The 20,332-nt window shown below is 51.0% G+C and overlaps 1 protein-coding gene across 1 annotated transcript; it reads right to left on the bottom strand.

Moving 5' to 3' along the window:
- Positions 1 to 357: 357 nt before the first annotated feature.
- On the bottom strand, positions 358 to 11,650 carry SERPINE1 (serpin family E member 1). Its single transcript, XM_053555222.1, has 10 exons — positions 11,522 to 11,650; positions 8,216 to 8,389; positions 6,750 to 7,021; positions 5,324 to 5,557; positions 4,016 to 4,210; positions 3,137 to 3,335; positions 1,622 to 1,722; positions 1,421 to 1,507; positions 834 to 917; positions 358 to 521 (listed from the first exon to the last, which is right to left on the bottom strand). Exons 3-10 carry the CDS (start codon positions 7,018 to 7,020, stop codon positions 484 to 486), a joined length of 1,209 nt encoding a protein of 402 aa, XP_053411197.1. The 5' UTR covers position 7,021; positions 8,216 to 8,389; positions 11,522 to 11,650; the 3' UTR covers positions 358 to 483.
- Positions 11,651 to 20,332: the final 8,682 nt, after the last annotated feature.

Below are 20,332 nucleotides of genomic sequence, written 5' to 3'. Positions count from 1 at the left end.
TCCTCCTAGTGGCCTTCTTTGGCCTGTAACCAGCCTCTCTGGCAGTGGCAGACAGAGCAAGAGTGACAGCAACATGACTGGAACGCAGATCATTTCTACCAAGCACATAAAAGGTCCCGTAAGCTTGGTGGTTCCATCCTGCCAGGGCCCCAGTAGGAACCAGGTCTGAAAACCTGAGTGGGCAGAAGCAGCTGCACCGATGGTTCTGTGGGTGTTACAGTCAAGTCTGGAGACCTGCAGGCCTTTGTGCTCCAGGCTTCTCTCCCAGGGTCCCCATCAGAGACTAAGGAGTTTGACCTGAAGGGCCTCTTTCCAAATCCTAGGAGAGACTGAGGTCTAGGAGACAGATTTGAAAATTTTACCATTTTTAAAAGGCAAATATCTTCTCTTTCTCCAGAAAGAGTCAATAAAACTAAAATTCTTTCTTTCTTCATTTCTTCTTTTCTCCAGTTTTCTTCCAGATGAAGGCTGCTTTTCCCAGGGTCAGGGCTCCATCACTTGGCCCATGAAAAGGACTGCACCTAAGGATGGGAGAGTCATGGGGTTGGGAATTTGAAGGGACCATATAGCTCCCCAAGCTCAATGTAGATGGAGGGACTACGATTCAAGAAAACTGAGAATTATCTGGAAATGCTGCTGCCTAAGGGATGTGGTTGGGACTGGCGTGGATAGAGGATGCCTCCTCTGAAGAGGCAATGGAATAGGACTATGGACTCTCACCCAGAGTTCTCTTGGGGCTATCTGAGGGGTGTCTATCTGTGTTTGGACTGGTGTCGGAGATAGGTAGAATGGGTGGGGGGGGGACATGGGATGTGGTGGAGCTCTGGGCTTACCTGTGGGGTTGTGCCGAACCACAAAGAGGAAGGGTCTGTCCATAATGATCTCCTCAGGGGCCATCCGGGCAGAGACTGAAATGGCTGGAAGAGAAGGGACAACATCTTAGAACAGAGGGACATTGGCTCTGGTGCCTGAGTTGATCGCAAGTGACATGTGGACACTAGCTTTCCATCTGATGGAAATGCTGGGAGGTGATTTGTAGGAGGCTTTTTTGTTCTCTTGAATATAAACCCTAGAAGTTTAGGAGTGTTCTCTGATACCTAGTTTCCTCCAGGAGTTTGGTAGAGATAGATCAGTTATTCACTCATCAATATTTATCTAAATGCTTTTAGGACAAGTTTCTTAAGTTTATTGCCTGTTGTGGGAACAACTGGGGCTTTTCGTTGGGAGGGCTTTTTACCTTGAGGGGCCTTAGGAGCAACGAGGTAAGAGAAAATTATCCAGGGGAAGTAGGCCCATTTGCAGGCCAAGAGAGGCCCATGCAGAGCTACAGAGACTGTTCTGGGTTCCGGTACTAGTTATCCTGAAGGGTGATTGGGGCACCGGGCAGAGGCCCCTCCCGAAGCCCTGGGCTGAGACTCACCGGTGGAGGAGGATGCTACCGTGCCACTCTCGTTCACCTCAATCTTAACTTTCTGCAGTGCCTGCGAGACGTGGAGAGGCTCTTGTTCTAAAACAGATACGGATACAAAGGTAGATCAGCTGGAGAGAAAGAAGCTTCTTTGTCCTCTTTGGGGCCCCATAGTCCACTGGGATAAGAAAATGAGAGGGAAAATCCTCTCACCTGAAAGACTCGTGAAGTCGGCCTGGCCTGGCCTGAACATGTTGGTCATCCCCAAGTTCTCCAGAGGCCTCCTGAGGTCAACTTCACTCTCCAGGGAGAACCTGTAGACAGCAACAGGAGGCAGCTCAAGCTGTGGTCTCCTCTGGGCACAGAGGAGAGGGCAGCCCCTCTTCTCTTCCCTTACCAGATCTCCCCCAGAAGCAGAACTGACGTGCAAGTTGAAGAAGGGCTGTTTTATCAAATCTGTTTGCAAAGTCTCTCTTGTTGCTAGAGATTTCTAATATTCACAATCATTCTTTTGAAATCTACCCACCCCCTCAAACCTATGACTAATTACTTTCCTCAAATAAGACAGTAGTTTCAGCATAATTTTATTCAATCTAGCTGGTGGGGGTGGAGAGACGAGGGCAAATTCCTCAGCAAGGATGTTTGAACAAAAGTCTAGTCTGTAGATTGTGTTCTGAGAGCTAACCGTGAAGAGGATTCAAGCAGTGAGGCTTTGGCTTTGGGGGCACTCTACTTCTCATCAGGGTGCAACCATTTACCTCGATTTTTATGAGCTAGAGAAAGAGAGCGCATGCAAGTGAGAGCACGCACCAGCTAACAACTAAATTCCTCTCTTTCTCCAAGCCTGGCGTTATAGCACCTGGATAGGCATAGTGGGAGGCTTCCCCGTAATTCAGGAATTACCTGGCCTCTCCACTCCCTTTGCCTCTCCACTCCCTTTGCTTCTACAGAAGCATTTAAAAAACCTACTTCTGGCCAGGGGAGGAGGTTCACCCCTGTAATCCTAGCACTTGGGAGGCCAGAGTAGGTGGATTGCCTGAGCTCACAGGTTTGAGACCAGCCTGAGCCACAGTGAGACCCCTGTCTCTAAAAATAGCTGGGCATTTTGGGGGATGTCTGTAGTCCCAGCTACTCGGGTGGCTGAGTCACTTGAGCCCAAGAGTTTGAGGTTGCTGTGAGCAATGACGCCACAGTACTCTACCAAGAATGACAAAGTGAGACCCTGTCTCTAAAAATAAATAAATAAATAAATAACCTGTTCTGTTGCAACCCCAGCCAGAAGCTGTGATTTGAGCTGGCCCGTCTGCAGAAGTGATTCCTTTCGTTTGTGTTGTTTGGATATTGACTTGGGAGAATGGTGGTGGGAGTACAGGGCATCATAAGTGGATGTAGACTGATTCAGCCCCTCATCTCCATCCTTTCCCTGACTTTCCTTTTGGCTAGCTTTCACTGGGTATTCTGGGGGTGGCCAACGTGGGGGCATGGTCTAGAAAAGCTCTCCCCTGCTCTCCCACAGAAACAGGATGAGGGATCATTTAAGGAGTCATAATCAAACCCAGGCCTGAGTGTTTCCCATCAGCCTCCCACACACACACACATAGCCCCTGCCCTGCAAGCGTCATGGATCTGGGAAATTTAACATGGGGGTGGTGATTTCAGGAAGCCAGGAGAGAGGGGAGGGGGAAAGAGGGAGGTCTGAGGTGTTGGTAAATGTGGCAGGAGCCTTACTTGGGCAGAACCAGGAGTCGGGGCACTCTGGTCATGTTGCCTTTCCACTGACTGATGAGCTGAGCATCGAGGATGTTGGTGAGGGCAGAGAGTGGCACCTTTTTCTCATAGGGAGCAGCAATGAACATGCTGAGGGTGTCCCCATGGTATGGCAACTCCAGGATATCATAGTAATGGCCACCAGGGGTGGTAAACTCGGCTGTGAAGACACCAGATGGAGCATTGGAAATGGCTGCGTCTCTCATTGGCTCCCAGCCAACACTAGTTTTCACCTAGTTCTCTTGTCCACTCACTCTTTCTGGACCCCAAGCTCTCCATGGTGGCTTTTGGGGCTCCTCCTCCCACTGCTCCCTTATTCAGTACTTTCACTTCCACTTCCCTTCTCTCCCGCCAGTTCAGGGCCTTCTGGTTTCTCTGTCTCCTTGGGGCTTCCTCACCTTCACTCCCTTCACCCCAACTCCCAGCCACCAACTCATTCTAGTCCCCATCCTCTTAATCCCACCCTCCCATATCCTCTCTCAGCAGAATTTGCTGGCTCCAGGCTATCACACTTGAAAATCAGAGACAGCAGTCCAGTGTGCAAGTGTTGGCCTGAGGGAGTTTCTGGATTTTAGCTGCCTCTTATATGAGATAAAGTTTCTTTCTTCTGTTCCTATTATCCCTGTGGCTCCCCTTGGGAGATCTGTGTCCCTTGGGGATCTCCCCCTTGGGGAAATCTGTGTCAAAGCCCAGCTGTATTGTAGGTTTTTCTTCCCTTTCAGGGGAACATTCCCTGTGGTCTTCCTCCCTCAGGGGGTGACACTTTGGGTGCTCCTTGGGAAACCCCAAGGATGAAACACAGTGGCCATGGGTGACAGGGAGAGGGGCTCTTGTACTTACTGTAGTTGAACTTGTTGGTTTGAGTCATCATGGGCACAGAGACAGTGCTGCCGTCGGACTTGTGGAAGAGGCGGTGGTGGGTGCCCTTGGTGGGGAAGGGTGTCTTCCAGTGACCATTGAAGTAGAGGGCGTTCACCAGCACCAGGCGAGTCAGCTGGTCCACTGCCCCTTTCCCAAATAAGTCACTGATCATACCTATGGGAAAGCCATTGACCAGGAAATCAGATTTTTTTTTTTTGAGTCAGTCTCACTATGTTGCCCTCTGTAGAGTGATACGGTGTCACAGCTCATAGCAACCTCAAACTCTTGGGCTTAAGCCATTCTCCTGCCTCAGCCTCTCAAGTAGCTGAGGCTGCAGGTGCCCACCACGACGCCCAGCTATTTTTATTGTTGTTGCAGTTGTCATTGTTGTTTAGCTGGCCCAGGGCCGGGCTTGAACCTGCCAGCCTCCGTGCGTGTGGCTGGCGCTGTAACCACTGTGTACAGACGCCGAGCCTTTTTTTTTTTCTTTTTTGAGGCAGAGTCTCACTTTGTTGCCCTTGGTAGAATGCTGTGGTGACACAGCTCACAGCACCCTCCAACTCTTGGGCTTAAGTGGTTCTCTTGCCTCTGCCTCCCAAGCAGCTAGGACTGTAGGCGCCTGCCATAACGCCCGGCTATTTTTTTTTGTTGCAGTTGTCATTGTTGTTTAGCTGGCCCAGGCCGGGTTTGAACCCGCCAGTCTGGGTGTATGTGGCCGGCACCCTACTCACTGAGCTACGGGCGCCACCGGAAATTAGATATATTTTAAAAGCCTTTTAGATGGTTCTCTTCAGCTCCTAGTCCTCAAATGGACATGTGTTGAAAGGATCCATTTCCCTTCTCTCCTGCCAATTCAGGGTCTTCTGGTTTCCCATCAGAGGGCAGAAGGGGATTTAAATAAACCCATCTAGCTGCTGTCAACCTGTTCCATCTTCTCATAGTCTCAGAACATCTTCTAGTTCATCCCAGTTTCTTGTTCTGTCATCCCGTCCAGGGTCAGAGCAGGAGACTTACGTACCTCCCTGACTTTGCCCCCTCACTGTAGTTCTGAGGGCTGTGTGTACATCCTTAAGCTGTTGTTATTAAATCTCACAGGACTTCTTAGGAAAGCCTGAGAGCTCACAAGAAAGCCTGAATATGAAAGCTACTAGCTATTATACTTTGGTTCTTAAGGCATTTGGCCTTTTGTCCACAGAGAAGAGAAGGGAGAGCTTAAAATGTATGAATTTGTTTCCAAATTCCCTTTCTCTTTGGGCCCTTCAAATGGGCTTTCTCCCTGCTGCTCACCTTTTGTGTGTGTCTTCACCCAGTCGTTGATGATGAATCGAGCTCTCTCCACCTCTGAGAAGTCCACCTGCTTGATTGTGGTTCGGAACAGCCTAAAGAAGTGGGCCATGAAGCCCTGGACCAGCTTCAGATCCCGCTGGACGAAGATGGCGTCAGTGGTGCTGATCTCATCCTTGTTCCATGGCCCTAGGAGCTGTTTGTGCAGGTGCCGGAGGGCAGGGGCCACACCTTTCTCTGTGCCAGGAAGGGAAGAAAGGATACATTGGGCCTATGGTAGACCCAGAGCTCCCATCTGGGGCAACTTCTTCCAGGAGGGGCTCAACCCTGCCTGGATGGATGGGGCTCTTCTGCTGTCCCAGGGCTCTCTGGAAGAAGACTTCGTTGCACACTTTAATCTCTTCTCTGCCTCTCTTACTTTTCCTCAAAACTCTCAGGTCTTGACCTTTTCTTGGGGTTGGAATATTTTTCTCTTTCCTTAAGTTATGAACCCTAACTTTTTTTTTTTTTTGAGACAGAGTCTCAAGCTGTCACTCTGGGTACAGTGCCGTGGCATCACAGCTCACAGCAACCTCAAACTCTTGGGCTTAAGTGATTCTCTTGCCTCAGCCTCCCAAGTAGCTGGGACTGAAGGTACCCGCCACAATGCCTGGCTAGTTTTTGGTTGTAGTTGTCATTGTTGTTTTGGCAGGCCCCTGGCTGGATTTGAACCTGCCAGCTCCAGTGTATGTGGCTGGTGTCCTAGCCGCTGAGCTACAGGTGCTGAGCCCCTAACTTTTTTCTTATGAGAATGGCTGTGCTAAGCATTTCATGCGCATAATTCTATATAATCTTTGCAGCAGCCCTTTGTGGCAAGTAGTTTTTTTTTTCTTTTTTTTTGAGACAGAGTTTCACTTTGTCACCTTGGGTAGAGTGCTGTGATGTCATAGCTCACGGCAATCTCAAACTCTTGGGCTCAAGTGATTCTCTTGCCTCAGCCTCCTGAGTAGCTGGGACTACAGGCACCTGCCACAATACCCAGTTATTCTTTTAGAGGTGGGGTCTTGTTCTGGCTCAGGCTGGTCTCAAACCTGTGAGCTCAGGGCAATCCACCCACCTCGGCCTCCTAGAGTGCTAGGATTACAGGTGTGAACCACTGCGTCTAGCCTGTGGCAAGTATTTATATTATCTTCATTTTATAGATGATGAAACTGAGGTTTAGAGGGGTTAAGACTACAGTTAACAAGTGGCAGATCCATAGGCCAGCATCCCCTTGGTGGGTAAGGGGTCAAGTGGCATAGGGTGTGGTGGGAGGAAGATGGGGTGGACCCCATAGCATGGCTGTCCATGGGTGGACTTGGCTAAGCCGGAGTCAACTTTTCCTCAGCTTCTGGGTGGTTCCATTACTGTTCTGTGAAGACGGGGCTACCCTCTCCACCCCATCTCTCACCCTCAATATTGAATCCCATCGCTGTTTGGATCTGCTGCCGGGTTTTTCCTCCTGTTGTCACCTGCAGCATGGCCAGCACTGAGGCTACCCCGTAAGGGGAGAAAATCACATTGCGGTCCTTGGAGTCCTGCGCCACCTGCTGAAATACCTTCACCCCAAAGTCTGTGGCCAGTTGGGTCTCCCGGGACTGGGGAGGATACAGGGCGGACACTTCATCAAAGATTAGAGCCAGGCCCAGGGTGAGACAGGCAAGGACTGGAGACATCTGCATCCTAGAGCAAGAGGAAAAATAGCTGATGAGGGAATCGTGCTGGAAGAGTGGTGAGTGGGGAGGGCAGATGGGACCCCTGTCATGAGCCAGGATGCCTTTATTTGCTGGTGGCAGGTGAACATAAGAGTGTGATATGTTTGAGAAACCACAATACATTTAGATTCTGAGCCCTTCCTACTGTCTCAGACGGTGAGACACTGTGTATCCCCAGTGGTCAGCCCAAGAGAGTTTTAAGCCCATTTCCCCCTGTCAGAATCTTGGAAACAGCTCCAGTTCATTTCTCTTCCCCTCCAGGGGTTGAAAGACTAAGTTATAATGACATCTTTGATTTGCATGAATGAAAGGCCTCTTATAATGCTTTCCCAATGACCATTTCATTCAAGTTAGCAGGCATGTGGTGGGAAAATGGATTATCTTGGCCGGGCATGATGGGTTACACCTTTAATCCTAGCACTCTGGGAGGCCAAGGTGAGCAGATCACCTGAGCTCACAGGTTTGAGACCAGCCTGAGCTAGAGCAAGACCCTGTCTCTAAAAAAAAAAAAAACTAGCCAAGCATTGTGATGGGCACCTGTAGTCCCAGCTACTTGGGAGGCATAGGCAAGAGAATCACTTGAGCCCAAGAGTCTGAGGTTGCTGTGAACTATGACACCATGACACTCTACTGAGGGCAACAAAGTGAGACTCTGTCTCAGAAAAAGAAAGTAGGGTAGGGCGGCGCCTGTGGCTCAGCGAGTAGGGCACCAGCCCATATACCGAGGGTGGCGGGTTTAAACCCAGCCCTGGCTGAACTGCAAAACAAAACAAAAAAATAGCCGGGCGTTGTGGCGGGCACCTATAGTCCCAGCTACTTGGGAGGCTGAGGCAAAAGAATCACTTGGGCTTAAGAGTTTGAGGTTGCTGTGAGCTGTGATGCTACAGCACTCTACAGAGGGTGATAAAATGAGACTGTCTCTACAAAGAAAAAAAGAAGAAGAAAGTAGGGTATCTTGATAGAGAAGGACGGAGTCTTTATTTCTGGGTGAAGGGCTTGTTGGTGGGGGTTACATGACACTGCTCCTCTGTGTCATTCCCAGGGCAGGATTGACTCAAGTCTGTAGGCCCCTGGGGGGTCATGGATGGAAGAAATTCTGGGGAGGGGTGAGCTCTGCATTAAGGCCAAGGTAAGAGGCAGAGGAAGTTTGCTTTTCTCCTACCTGAAGTTCCCAAGGGCTCCTGGTGATTGGCAGTATGTCCTGCTGCTGTTGCTGCTGTTGCTGGAGGCTTGTGGAGATTTGGCAGCTGGTAGAGGGGGCGTGGCTCTCTTTCTTGACAGCACTCTTGGCCCTGCAGCCAGACACAGCTGTGCTCTTCCTCCGGCTGCTGCCTCCCTTTATACCAGATGTGGACAGGAAGTAGATTAACTCATGTTCCAGCCCCACCCACTTTCTGGCTCTGGGAGTTTGTCTGCACAGCTGGCCAGGCCCCGTTGGCGCCTCCCTCTCCAGGACTTGCTGAGGCATGTGTGTGCGTGCTGCTCCGCGTGTGTACGTGTGTAAGAGGGATCGGGAACAATTGAGCAAACGCTGATTACCTTGGCCCCAGGACCTCCTATGATTTTGCTGCCCATGTCCTTCTCTTTGTAAGTGTCCTGCTAGCTTGACCCCTGCAATACGAGATGGCCACAAAATGCCCGATATTCAGGATCACCTTCCCCAGTGCTCAGCTTAGACACTCTTTTCCTCTTTCCCCTCTTTGGGGGAAAGAATAAGGATCCTGCAGACTTTTTAGGCTAGTGCTGTCTGCCGTGCCAACCTCCAGAGAGAATACCACTCCCTCCACTTGGCCCCTGCCCAGCAGCCAGAGGGCATGCAGTGTGCCAGGTGTTTGTCTGGGTTTTATCTGTCTGGTACTAGGACCCAACAGAGGACTCCCAGTCTTTCCCTCGTCCCTGCCATGTGCCTGCCCAGCTGCCTGTGATGATGTGCAGCTGACTCCCCCACGTGTCCAGACTCTCTTGGTGCCCCTTAGGGCTCTCTTTGTGTCAACACCCCTGTCTGGCTGGGTTTTGAGGTGTGCTGGGTGGGGTGGTGGTGGCTGAAAGGGACCAGGGCAGGGGTTACCATAGTAAAGCCTTGGGGAGGAATTAGGAACCTAATGTGTAAGTTTTGTTTCTTTGAGCTGCTGCTGTGACTCTGGAGACCTCATAGACACTGTGGGGCTGGAAGAGCAGGAGGAGGGATAGAAGGAGTGTCAATTCATAGGGTTTGTGGGGTGTGCTTTTAGGGCAGGGAGTTTAGGGGAAGAAGAGCGATGGATTTTATTGAGGGTGGAAATTGGCCAGTGGTGAGTGAGGGTGTAGGAACAGACTAGTGCCTTTAAGGTTTGGGCAGGGTCAGACACCCTTGGCCATGTGGCCTGGCTGTTGTGGATGGAGGGGTAGCTGGGTGGTGCCAAAGGGGCCCTGCAGAGGGGAGATGGTACACTTGACCTTGGGGTCCACACACCATCATGCTCTGTTTGGGGGTTCAACTGGGTGTGTCCATGGAGACGGCTGATAGCCGAGTCACAGGAAGTTTAAGTGGGTGGTAGTGTCAGGATATTTGTTTGGGATTTTTCAGTAAACAGACACCAGGGGCAACCACAGCAAAACAGCTTTTCCATGTTTTTCCTCTTTGGGCTTTGTTTTCTCACTGCTTCTGGGAGTCAGGTGGAGGTGGGGGTGCCAGGGAAAAAGGGGAAACCTTGGTTGGAAAGTCCAGCTCACAGACACATTAGAGATCTGTTCTTGGGAACTGCCTCATGTTTATGTCCTTTTCTTTTTCTTGGTTGTGGTTTGGAGTTCCTGAGTGTGGTTAGTGGTAAGAAGCAACTGCCCCTGACCCCTCAGATGGAGAAGACAGAAGTCCAACCCTAAACCCATCTCTTGCCCAAGGCATTGCCCTCTACCCTAGGGCTCAGGGGGGACACGGGGATCTGGACATCTGGGTTGGGAGTGACACACACCAAGGACCTAGAGGAGTGGTGGGTCTAGGCACAGCTGAAGATGGCTTCCCATGTGCTTGGCACCTCTCCAGCCCCTGAATCTGCCTCATCTGTCGTCCCAGGGGCCATTGTCCCACACCCTGCCCGGCTTCAACTGTAAAAGCCCTTGCTGTTTTTTGTGGACAGCCTGGGCCTGGTGAGGGCAGTGACTAATTCTGTCCCTGCTCATGGACCTGGTGGATGGTTCCAGTGTGTTCTAAAAAAGACACTCCGCTCTCAAGCACAGGAGAGAGCAACTTTATATCCTGGTTGGAGTGGGGGCTGGGGAACAGAAGGTTGACTTACTAATGGGTCTCCTCCCAAACTGGAGGAACTTGTAGGCACATGGTGGGAACTCATAGGTACATGGTGGGTGTGTATTAGAAACTGAGGCAGGCTCAGTGCCTGTAGCTCAGTGGCTAGGGTGCCAGCCACATACACTGGAGCTGGAGGGTTTGAACCCAGCCCAGGCCTGTCAAACAACAATGACAACTACAACCAAAACATAGCCAGGTGTTGTGGTGGGTGCCTGTAGTCCCAGGTACTTGGGAGGCTGAGGCAAGAGAATCGCTTAAACCCAAGAGTTTGAGGTTGCTGTGAACTGTGACGCCACGGCACCCTATCTAGGGCAACATAGTGAGACTCTGTCTCTAAAAAAAAGAAAGAAAGAAAGAAACTGAGGCAAAACCATAACGGGGTCCCACACTGGTGTTTCCCATTGACTCTGAAGACCTGGGGCTGCCTCTGCTCTGGAACCCAGACTCGACAGTGGTCCCTGCAGCTCCTCTCCACGCACGTAGCCCACTCGGGCTCAGCTGCCTGTGGGCTGCCAGGGTGGGGTGTGCTGTTTCGCGGTAGACCTCCCTGAAACACCCTTATCAGAACCTCAACTGACTCATGGGGGTGTCACTTTTCCCTTTCCCCAATCCTCAAACAGACTGCTTTGACCCAGGCCTCTCTTTCAAGCCTTGCCTCTTTTGTAAAAGGTCAAATGGACAGAGAGTGAAAAGTCCCTGCTGTTGAAATCGGTGGATTTCTGATTTCCAGAGGGTCAGAGATAAGAGCATAAGTTACAGGACTGTGGATTTCTGGGGGAAAGTTCCAGTTCTAGCCAACTGGGAAAGATGTCTCCATCTGTCCCTTAGCAGGTATGCATGACAAGACCAGAGTCATAATTTCCGTGACTGTCCACTCCCAGTCCAGCCTTCATGCCCCCGGCTCAGCTGGAGCCTCAGCGCCAGGATCTTCCCCTACCCCTCGACCCCTGCCCTCCTGCCCTCCTGCCTGCACTCTGCACTTCCTCTTTGTTCTCCCTCAACTAACTGTTCTCTTTTTCACTTTCCCTTTCTCTCCCAGAGCCTCCCTCTTCTGGTTTTCTTCATCAGCCTCCTGCTTCCTGGTCCATCCCCCATCTCCTCTCCTCTGCTGCTTGGGGTCCTCCCCAGGTTCACACTCTCTCTTTTCCACTCTCTCTGACTCAATCCCTCGTTCCCTCCTACCTTCCAGCGACCCTTTTACAGTCAAATGCTCAGCTCCGGAACCTTCCTGTGGGGAAGGGAGTTACACAGCCTCCCTGGAATGTAGGGCCCGGCCTCCCAATTCTTGGTGATTTCACTGGGAGAGCTGGGGGTGGGAGAAGGACAAGGTCCTGCTAACTCATGGCACTATTTCTGGCCTGGTTGCTCTCCAAACAACACAACACCAAAAATAGCCTGTGTTTGGGCTCGGCTGTCTCTGCCCCTCTCTAGGAGTGAGCTGTGTGTCTAGTCTGCTTTTCATTTAAGCCCATGGCCCTGGGACAGCCAGACATCAGGGAAGCCTTGACCTGTCCAGAGCCCCCTCCTCAGATTGGACGCAGACCTGACTCCTCTGCCCTGCACCCTCTCCCCATTAAATTCCCATATAATGGGGCAGCGCCTGTGGCTCAAAGGAGTAGGGCGCCGGCCCCATAAGCTGGAGGTGGCGGGTTCAAGCCCAGCCCCGGCCAAAAAGAAAAATTAAATTCCCATATAATGCTCAAACCTGTGTTGCATCCAATCCTCAAGTTACTCTTACTTGTCCAAGATGTTTTCCTCCAATTATATCAAGAGTTTCAGAGCAGGGAGGGCTCTAAGGTTCATTTAACCTAGTGCTTTTAATTGTCCTTAAGGCCACACAGTGACTATACCATAAATGGGAGAATAGTGGTCATCAGATCACACAGTCCTGGCCTCCAGTCAGGGAACTGACACTTGTTGACCATGGACTAGGCAAAACTTGACCTTTTGGAGTCTCCATTTTCTTTCTGTCTTTACGTTTTAGACTATGATTGAAGGATTATGGCCTCAGTCTCCTTACTTATAAAAGGCAGATAGTGGTTCCCATCCTTTAGGGCTGGGGTGAGGATGACATGCAGTATCATCTGTCAAATGTCCGGCACATTCTAGGCTCTCAGTAAGTGGCAGCTGCTCTAGGTGGGCGGCAGAGGCAGGAACCCAGATGACCTGAGCTGTTCATTTCCATATAACAGGAGCTCCTTGAGGGAAGGATGTATTAGGTATTCATTTTTCCTTCTCTTAGCATTTATGCAAGTGTGGACACTAAATGCCTTAGAAGTGAACTGGCCAGTTACCCAAGAGGACCTGCTAGGCCCTGGTGTCCATTTAGAACCAGAGCCTCCGGCTTTGACAAACTCACAGCGGCCAGTTCTGCAGGTTTTAGATCCCAGGAAAACATTCCTCTCTGGGCTGGGGCTCATGTGTAGACCCTGCTGACCTTCCACTGGCATCCTGATCCTTTGAGTGTGCTGGGGAGAGGGGTACTTTTCTTACCAACAGGTGACGATGAAACTGAGCTTGATGTGCTCCTCTAGGGCAAGCTCTCTGGGCAATTCTCTGCCACCCCCATGTCCCATCCCTTCTTGATTTCTTATGACACCCTTTGCCACTTTGGTGAAATATATTTGTACACTCCTTTGTCTTGCAGTCATTCCTATACTTAAATGTCTGTATGTGGCTTTTGTCATGTCTTATTTATCTTTATTTCTTAAGGGCATTTGGTGCTGGGCTTCTCATGGTGTCAGTGTGCAATGAGCACAAATATTCTTGAATGTTTTTACATCCATCAGGCAAGATGAGCTTCCTGGGGCCCAGTGTGGCCACCAGGAGGTAGTTCAAATGTCAGTGGATGGTGGAGCACAGGTTTCTGGGGTAGATGTGACCACGGAGCCGATGGCATCAGCGATATGAGGCTATGCAGGCCTCAAGGGCACATCCAAGCCATCTGGCCAGATTCCATCCCTCCATTCACTTCTCTTTCCCCACATCTCTGGCTGGTCTGACTCTGATTCACTTTCATTCATTGACCAGGACGTGTTCCTCATTCTCTGCATTCTGAAGTCTCCCTTTATGTCTTTCTATGGACACATCCTGCTTTTTTTTTTTTTTTTTTTTTTTTAAGACAGAGCCTCAAGCTGTCACCCTGGGTAGAGTGCTGTAGCATTATAGCTCATAGCAATCTCTAACTCCTAGGCTCAAGCGATTCTCCTGCCTCAGCCTCCCAAGTAGCTGGGACTACAGGCACCCGCCACAACACTCAGGCTGCACTGGATTCGAACCCCCCAGCTCAGGTGTATGTGGCTGGCGCCTTAGCCACTTGAGGCACAGGCGCTTAGCTGACACATCCTGCTTTATTTTATGCTGGCTGGTGGGTGGATCTTGGCTTCTCCAAAATGGCCAGATACTCATTGACAATCAGTGCCCAACACAGATAAATAGCAATTTCTCCCTTCCCCGAAGGAATGTACATACTTACTGAGGCAGAAGATCAATGTTCATGAAATAATTAGATAGAAACAGAAAACTGTATGTAAATTGTAAGACTTAGGGACAGCAGGGCATTCATGTGGACTTGAATGTGGGGGAAAGGCTTCTAGAAAAAGTAAGACTAGTGCTTTTTTTTTTTTTTTGAGACAGAGTCTCACTATGTCCTCCATGTTAGAATGCTGTGCCATCACAACTCACAGCAACCTCCAACTCTAGGCTTAAGTGATTCTCTTGCCTCAGTCTCCCAAGTAGCTAGGACTGCAGGCGCCCACCACAACGCTCTGCTATTTTTGTTGTTGTTGTTATTGTTGTTTGGTAGGCCCGGGCTGGGTTCGAACCTGCCAAACCTGCCAGCTCTAGTGTATGTGGCCGTCGCCCTAGCCACTGAGCTACAGGCGCCAAGCCTGGCACTGGATTTTTTTTTTTTTTTATGTGTCTAAACAATTTAAAAAACTGTTTATTTATTCTGGCACTGGATTTTGAGGGAGAAGCAGGATGGCCTTAGCAGAGGAGCCGGAGGGCAGCACAGATGGAGTGGGCCCAGGAGGCACCTCCAGGGAACAATCTTCCCAATTCCAGCTTGCTCTTTGTGAACTTTCATGTTGTGGGTCTCTGCTCTCTCTCTCCCTAACCATCTCCTAGATGGAGGAGGATGTATTAGGTGTTCATTTTTCTTGTCGAGATGTTCTTGTTCTTGTTGAGATCTGGCTCTAAACGTGAATATTTTACTGAGCTCCCTCAGAGCTGGGCAGACTTCCAAAGAGACGGTGACTTCAGGTCAGTGGGGGGCCTTGGGCCCCAGATGAAGAAGCCTGCATGATACAGTACAGATGGAATTTGCCACGGGGCGCCAGGGACTCCCGAGTCACCATTCCTTTCCCCCCAGCTTCCTCCCCTTCCTCCCAGCATAGGAGCCAGCCTCTTGCCTGTCTCTTCATCTGACTCACACTGGGCCCCCTCTGCTGTCTTCCCACTGCAGTGCAGCTGGGCTGCTGGCTTGCTTGGATATGCCTGGGCCCAGAGCTCTTCCCCTGTGCCCTCATTTGTTTCTGGGTTGTAAGGGCTGGGAGAGCAATGAGACCCAGCCTGGGAGCCACAGGGTGGCTGCCTCCCCTCTTCCTCCAACACAGCCTACTAAAGCATGGAGCAGCATCTTAGGGTCTGCCCTGGGAAGCGTTTCATGGGATCTTCAGAAATGCATGGGGTGAATAGTCTTTGTCCTCAGGGGCTGGCGCTGTAGGTGCCATCTAGCGCAGTCACCGTTACCCTCAGGCAGCTGGGTACCACATGGGAGGATTTTCCCGACTCCTCATGCCTGGCTTCCTCCCGCATGTTCTATGCCTGCTCTCTCTGCTCTAGAGCACCCAAATACTCCTTGCCACTGCCCCACCACCTGTGTGGCCCTTGGAGTTCTGCTTTTGCCCTCAGTATCCTTCTTGCCTGCTTTTCCTGACCTCAGGCAACCCACCCTGATTGGACCCCCACCACTAAGAGACGACCCTCCCCTCCTACTAAGCTCTCGATCCATCCTGGTTGAGCCCGATGTGCTTGCTCTGGACACAGGAGTCTGCAGTGCGTATCACTATAACCAGGCAGTTCCAGCTCTAATGATCTGGGTGGTCACAAACAAGTCATTTATCTTCTTAGAGCTTCAGTCTCCTTTCATAGATATCTTGAGGCTGAACAAGATGCTTCCTGAGAAAGAGGCAGATGTGACTGGCCCCCACACAGCAGAAACCTCTGGGCAGCTCCCTTTGCTCCCCTGAGCCTTAGTTTCCTCTCCGCAAAGTGGGGATAATGATGCCACTTCCATCACAGTGTTGTTAGGACCTCTAATGATGGCATAAATGGAATGACCAACTCTGTTATTTATAGAAAGTGGTCAGCAGGTTGAAGTTGATTTTAAAAATTGTAATTTTTTTTTCTTTGAGATAGAGTCTCACTTGGTTGCCCTCAGTAGAGTGCCGTGATGTTATAGCTCACAGCAACCTCAAACTCTGGGACTCAAAGTAATTCTCTTGCCTCAGCCTCCCAAGTAGCTGGGACTACAGGCACCTGCCACAATGCCTGGCTATTTTTAGAGACAAGGTTTCGGGCGGCGCCTGTGGCTCAGCGGGTAGGGCGCCGGCCCCATATGCCGAGGGTGGTGGGTTCAAACCCGGCCCCGGCCAAACTGCAACCAAAAAATAGCCGGGCGTTGTGGCGGGTGCCTGTAATCCCAGCTACTTCGGAGGCTGAGGCAAGAGAATCGCCTAAGCCCAGGAGTTGGAGGTTGCTGTGAGCTGTGTGAGGCCACGGCACTCTACCAAAGGGCAATAAAGTGAGACTCTGTCTCTACAAAAAAAAAAAAAAAAAAAAAAAAAAAACAACAAAAAGAGACAAGGTTTCGCTCTTGCTCAAGGCTAGGCTCAAACTGGTTAGCTCAGGCAATCCACCCACCTGGGCCTCCCGGAGTGCTAGGACTACAGGCGTGAGCCACCGTGTTGTCCAGCCTAATTTTTTTTTTTTTTTTTTTATGTTTTTTCTCTTGAGCCTGTTGGTTTCTAGAGGGTAGAGCTTGGGACTCCAGTGCTAGAGGGGAGAAAGGTTAACCAGTAAGGTCCTGAGGCGAGGAAACCCCAGAAATTCAGCACGTGTGGCCAGGCCCTCCTGGGGCAAGGAAGGCCAGCAAGGGTCTGGCACTGGCATAGAAGGACCCGGCTTGTTACCGAGGAGGAGGCCCCACTAGGGCATTATTACCATATTAAGAACTTCCAAAGGAACCCTCCTTGCTGGCAATCCTGCTTTCCCCCTGCTTTCTCCTCCTGGGAGGCCCTGCTGTGTCCCTGCTGAATCCCCCCAGCTGTGTCAGGAATTAACAGGACTATGTGAGTAAGAGCTGATTTGGGCAGGAGGGCAGGAAGAGTAACTGTTATTCATGTTGTAGCACTGACTGGCCTTGGGGGGGTTGGTGGAGGGAGCTGGAGGTGTTGATGGGAGGGGAGCTGAGGTGGCAGATATGAAGCAGCTCAGACCTGACAAAGGGCTTGGGGCCTCTTCTGCTTGGGACCTGGGAGGGCAGGCTGACCTGGGTGCATTTGACATGCCAGGGATCTGACTTTCACTCTTTTCTGGAATTGGCATATGGGGTAGGGTCTGGGATAGGTAAGGAGAGGCCTGAGCTGCAGGCCTCCTCTTTCTTCCCCATCTTGTGAAACCCACAGGGAATGCCGTGGGCAGGGGAGTTGGCACAGGTGCTGGGCAGACCCATCTCTTGGCCATGATGACATTGGAGCTTGGTCTTGCAGCCTGTCAGTCTGAGCTTGTGGCCTTCCTCTTAAGCCAAGAGGGTGTTGCACCAAACCAAATTGAGGGATGTCGATTTGGGAGTATGACATTTAAGGTGGTAGGGTGTGTCCCCATCTGTGTGGAACCTCCTTATGTGTCTAGCTAGGCTTGCTCTCTGGGGTCACACTGCAGACGGGAGGGCTTGCCACCCAAGGTGGACACACTGCCCATGGGGGATACCCTGCTCATGGTGGCCATCCCTCCCATGGTGGACATCATGCCCACAGTGGACACACTGTCCATGGTGGACACGTCCATGGTGGACACATCACAGGTTTCTGCAGAAGAGGCGCTGGGGCCATGACTGAAGAGGAACTCAACTTCCCTCTTTCTGCTCCAACCCTCTGTTGTTCTTAGCCTCTATCCTCTTCATGAATTGTCAGGTTTCTGGCTGGTGGCCAGCCCTGTCTGGACAAGAGGAAACCGGGATGTGAGGAGCAGAACACTGAGTCCTCAAGAGCAAAAATTCCACCGGAAAGGAAACAATGTGCAGGGGACAGAGTCACCCCTCAGAGAACAAGAGGCAAGGGAAGGGACAGGGCCTTCCTGCCCTAGCAGGGTAAACAACTCCAGCCCTGGTAAAGGCCCCATCATTGTCTTCCAGGCGTGGATGCTGGAGTCCAGGGCTGGAGCACATGGCAGGGCATGTGCTTTTTGCTTTTTTCTTTTTTTTGAGACAGAGTCTGACTATGTCGCCCTCGGTAGAGTGCCATGGTGTCACAGCTCTCAGAAACCTCAAACTCTTGGGTTTAAGCGATTCTCTTACCTCAGCCTCCCAAGTAGCTGCGACTACAGGCGCCCCCCACAACACCCAGCTATTTTGTTGTTGTTGTTGTCATAGTTGTTTTTCAGGCCCGGGCCAGGTTCGAACCCGCCAGCCCCAGTACCTGTGGCCAGTGCCCTAACCACTGAGCTACAGGCGATGAGCTGGGGCACCTGCTTTGGACCAACAGGAAGAAGTGGTGCCCTGCATCCTCTTCTGGCATTCAAAAGCAGATGAACTGCTGTAGGGAGAAACATGGTCCACTGCCAAGGCCAGCAGGATCAGGGCAGAACTAAGGGAGCGTGTGGCGAACAAAGCCCCAGCTGTGGCTGATGCTGGGATGGCCATAGCCTTTGATGGGCACACAGCTGCCAGAAACCAAAGAAGATGGCTCTGGGTTTTAGGGCAGGTATTCAGGTGCTGGAGGTTGCAGACAGCAAAACTGGGGGCAGAAGAGGCCAGCCCAGAGCCACCAGTCTGTGACCAGAGAGGAAATCAACTTCCTCCTTCAGGGCCCAGACCAGGCTAACTTTTGGCAGAGCAGGAATGAGGCAAATTACAAGGCTGGAAAAGAAGCCTACATCCAGAAGGGACAGAACAAATCCCTCCCCTCCCTAATAAGCTACAATTCCCCTAGGATGCCCGTCCCTGCCTCCCCTGTGGGCAAGGCCAGAGGAATTGTGGATGCTGAGCATCTGCAGACTCGTGCCTATCAAAGATGGATCTGTGGTTGCCCCTGTTAATTTGTTTAGGTGGCTTCCAATATGCAAATCCATTTGTGTTCAAGGTTTGGGGGCCTGTTTGCCTTTTCTTTGGAGTTTTAGAAGTTTTCTCCCCAAACTACAGCAATAACGAGAGCTGGGACATGTAGAGCAGCTGCTGTCTGCCAGACCCTGTTCTGTTTTTCCTTTTCATACTACTCAAAGCCTGATATCCCCATCCTGCTCAAGGTCACTCAGCTCAGACAGGAGCTGGCCCTGCTGCTCCAGCTCTCAGCCAGATCCCATCCTGTTTCTCCGTGCCTCAGCTGTCCCCCAACTCCCAATCCAGCTGTCCCCCAATCCCAATCCAGGATGGGCCCAGGGTCTTCACTCTATGTCCCCCATGTTACAACCAGATCCCACTGAATCACACTTGTTTTTCCTTGTTTTTGAAAACTTTTATTATTTCAGAATATTATGGGAATACAGATGAATTGTGACCTGTTATAGCTTGGTCCAGTGGTCCTAACCCCAATTACACATTAGACTTACCCAGTAGCTTTAGAAAAACCTGAATCACAGGCCCATCTCTGATGACTGGAATTGCAATCCTGGGGTAGAGGATTTGTTTTTGGTTTTCAATTATTTAGCTTGTCAGGTGTCTCTAGGATTGAGATTAGGCCTCATCTGATGAGTGTAAGGAATTTCAGTCACCTGCTCTTTTGGGGTCCTTTTATCATGCTAGAAGGAGCCACCTGAGGGCTGGTCATTCTTTCCCACATCATGGAGGCTGGGTCACTGGGTGTCAGGGAGCTACAGCCTGGTGGGAGGGCCGGGGGTGTTTGCCCAGTGAGCAATTTTTTTCTTGAGACAGTCTCATCTTGTTGCCCTCAGAGTGCCGTGGAACTTCACAGCAACCCCAAACTTTTGGGCTCAAGCGATCCTCTTGCCTCAGCCTCCTGAGTAGCTGGGACTATAGGTGACCACCACAACACCTGGCTAATTTTAGAGATGGAGGTCTTGCTATTGCTTAGGTTGGTCTCAAACTCGTGAGGCCAAGCAATCTTCCTGCCTTGGCCTCCCAGAGTGCTGGGATGATAGGGGTGAACCACCGTACCAGCCTTAATGAGCAGTTTTCTTTCCCTCTCCTTTGCCTTTTTCATGTCCATGGACTTGGGACTAGACTCTGAGATGAGTGGAGAAGGGAGGTGGAGAGGGAGAGAGATGGTCAGACGCTGGTGTGGGAAGCTGGGGGGGTCTCTGCACCCTCAGGACTGAAGGCTGAGATCAGTATCAGATACCTTGAAAGAGCTACCAGTAAAATGCTCAGGAGGGTCCTTGCAGGAGGTGGCCTGCGAGACAGAACTTGAAGAATTCTTGTCATTAGCATAATTGTCATCTGCTACAGTTGTGGAGAGTCTGCTTTCAACCACCCAGAGCATAGAAAGATGTTGGGGCTGGATATATGACTTTGCCCTGGACTTTGGATGCTGTTTGGTAGAAAGACAGCCATTTATTATACAGATAAGACGGTTCCAAGGAGATTTATGTCAAAGTCCTCCTGAGGACAAGTGAGATCAGGAATCCAGCCAAAGGAATGAGTGAGGCCTTGGGCGGTGAGGAGGGTCCATGGGCCTTGGCACAGGGCAGAAGGCCTGGGGCAGTGGTGGTGGCAAAGGACATCTCAGCCTGGAGGAGCAGAGTTGTATACAGGAA

This window comes from Nycticebus coucang, chromosome 12 (assembly GCF_027406575.1).
Source record: "Nycticebus coucang isolate mNycCou1 chromosome 12, mNycCou1.pri, whole genome shotgun sequence".
NCBI lineage: Eukaryota > Metazoa > Chordata > Mammalia > Primates > Lorisidae > Nycticebus > Nycticebus coucang.
This window is presented reverse-complemented; position numbering and strand designations above follow the sequence as displayed.

Bases quoted from the DNA above. Each gene is read 5' to 3' on its own strand.
- SERPINE1 (XM_053555222.1), bottom strand. From the start codon at position 7,020: ATGCAGATGTCTCCAGTCCTTGCCTGTCTCACCCTGGGCCTGGCTCTA. The intron at 1,723-3,136 runs GTAAGGCTCCTG...TGCTGTCTACAG, and splicing joins CGACTCCTGGTTCTGCCCAA to GTTCTCCCTGGAGAGTGAAG. The intron at 1,508-1,621 runs GTGAGAGGATTT...TATCTGTTTTAG, and splicing joins CGACTTCACGAGTCTTTCAG to AACAAGAGCCTCTCCACGTC.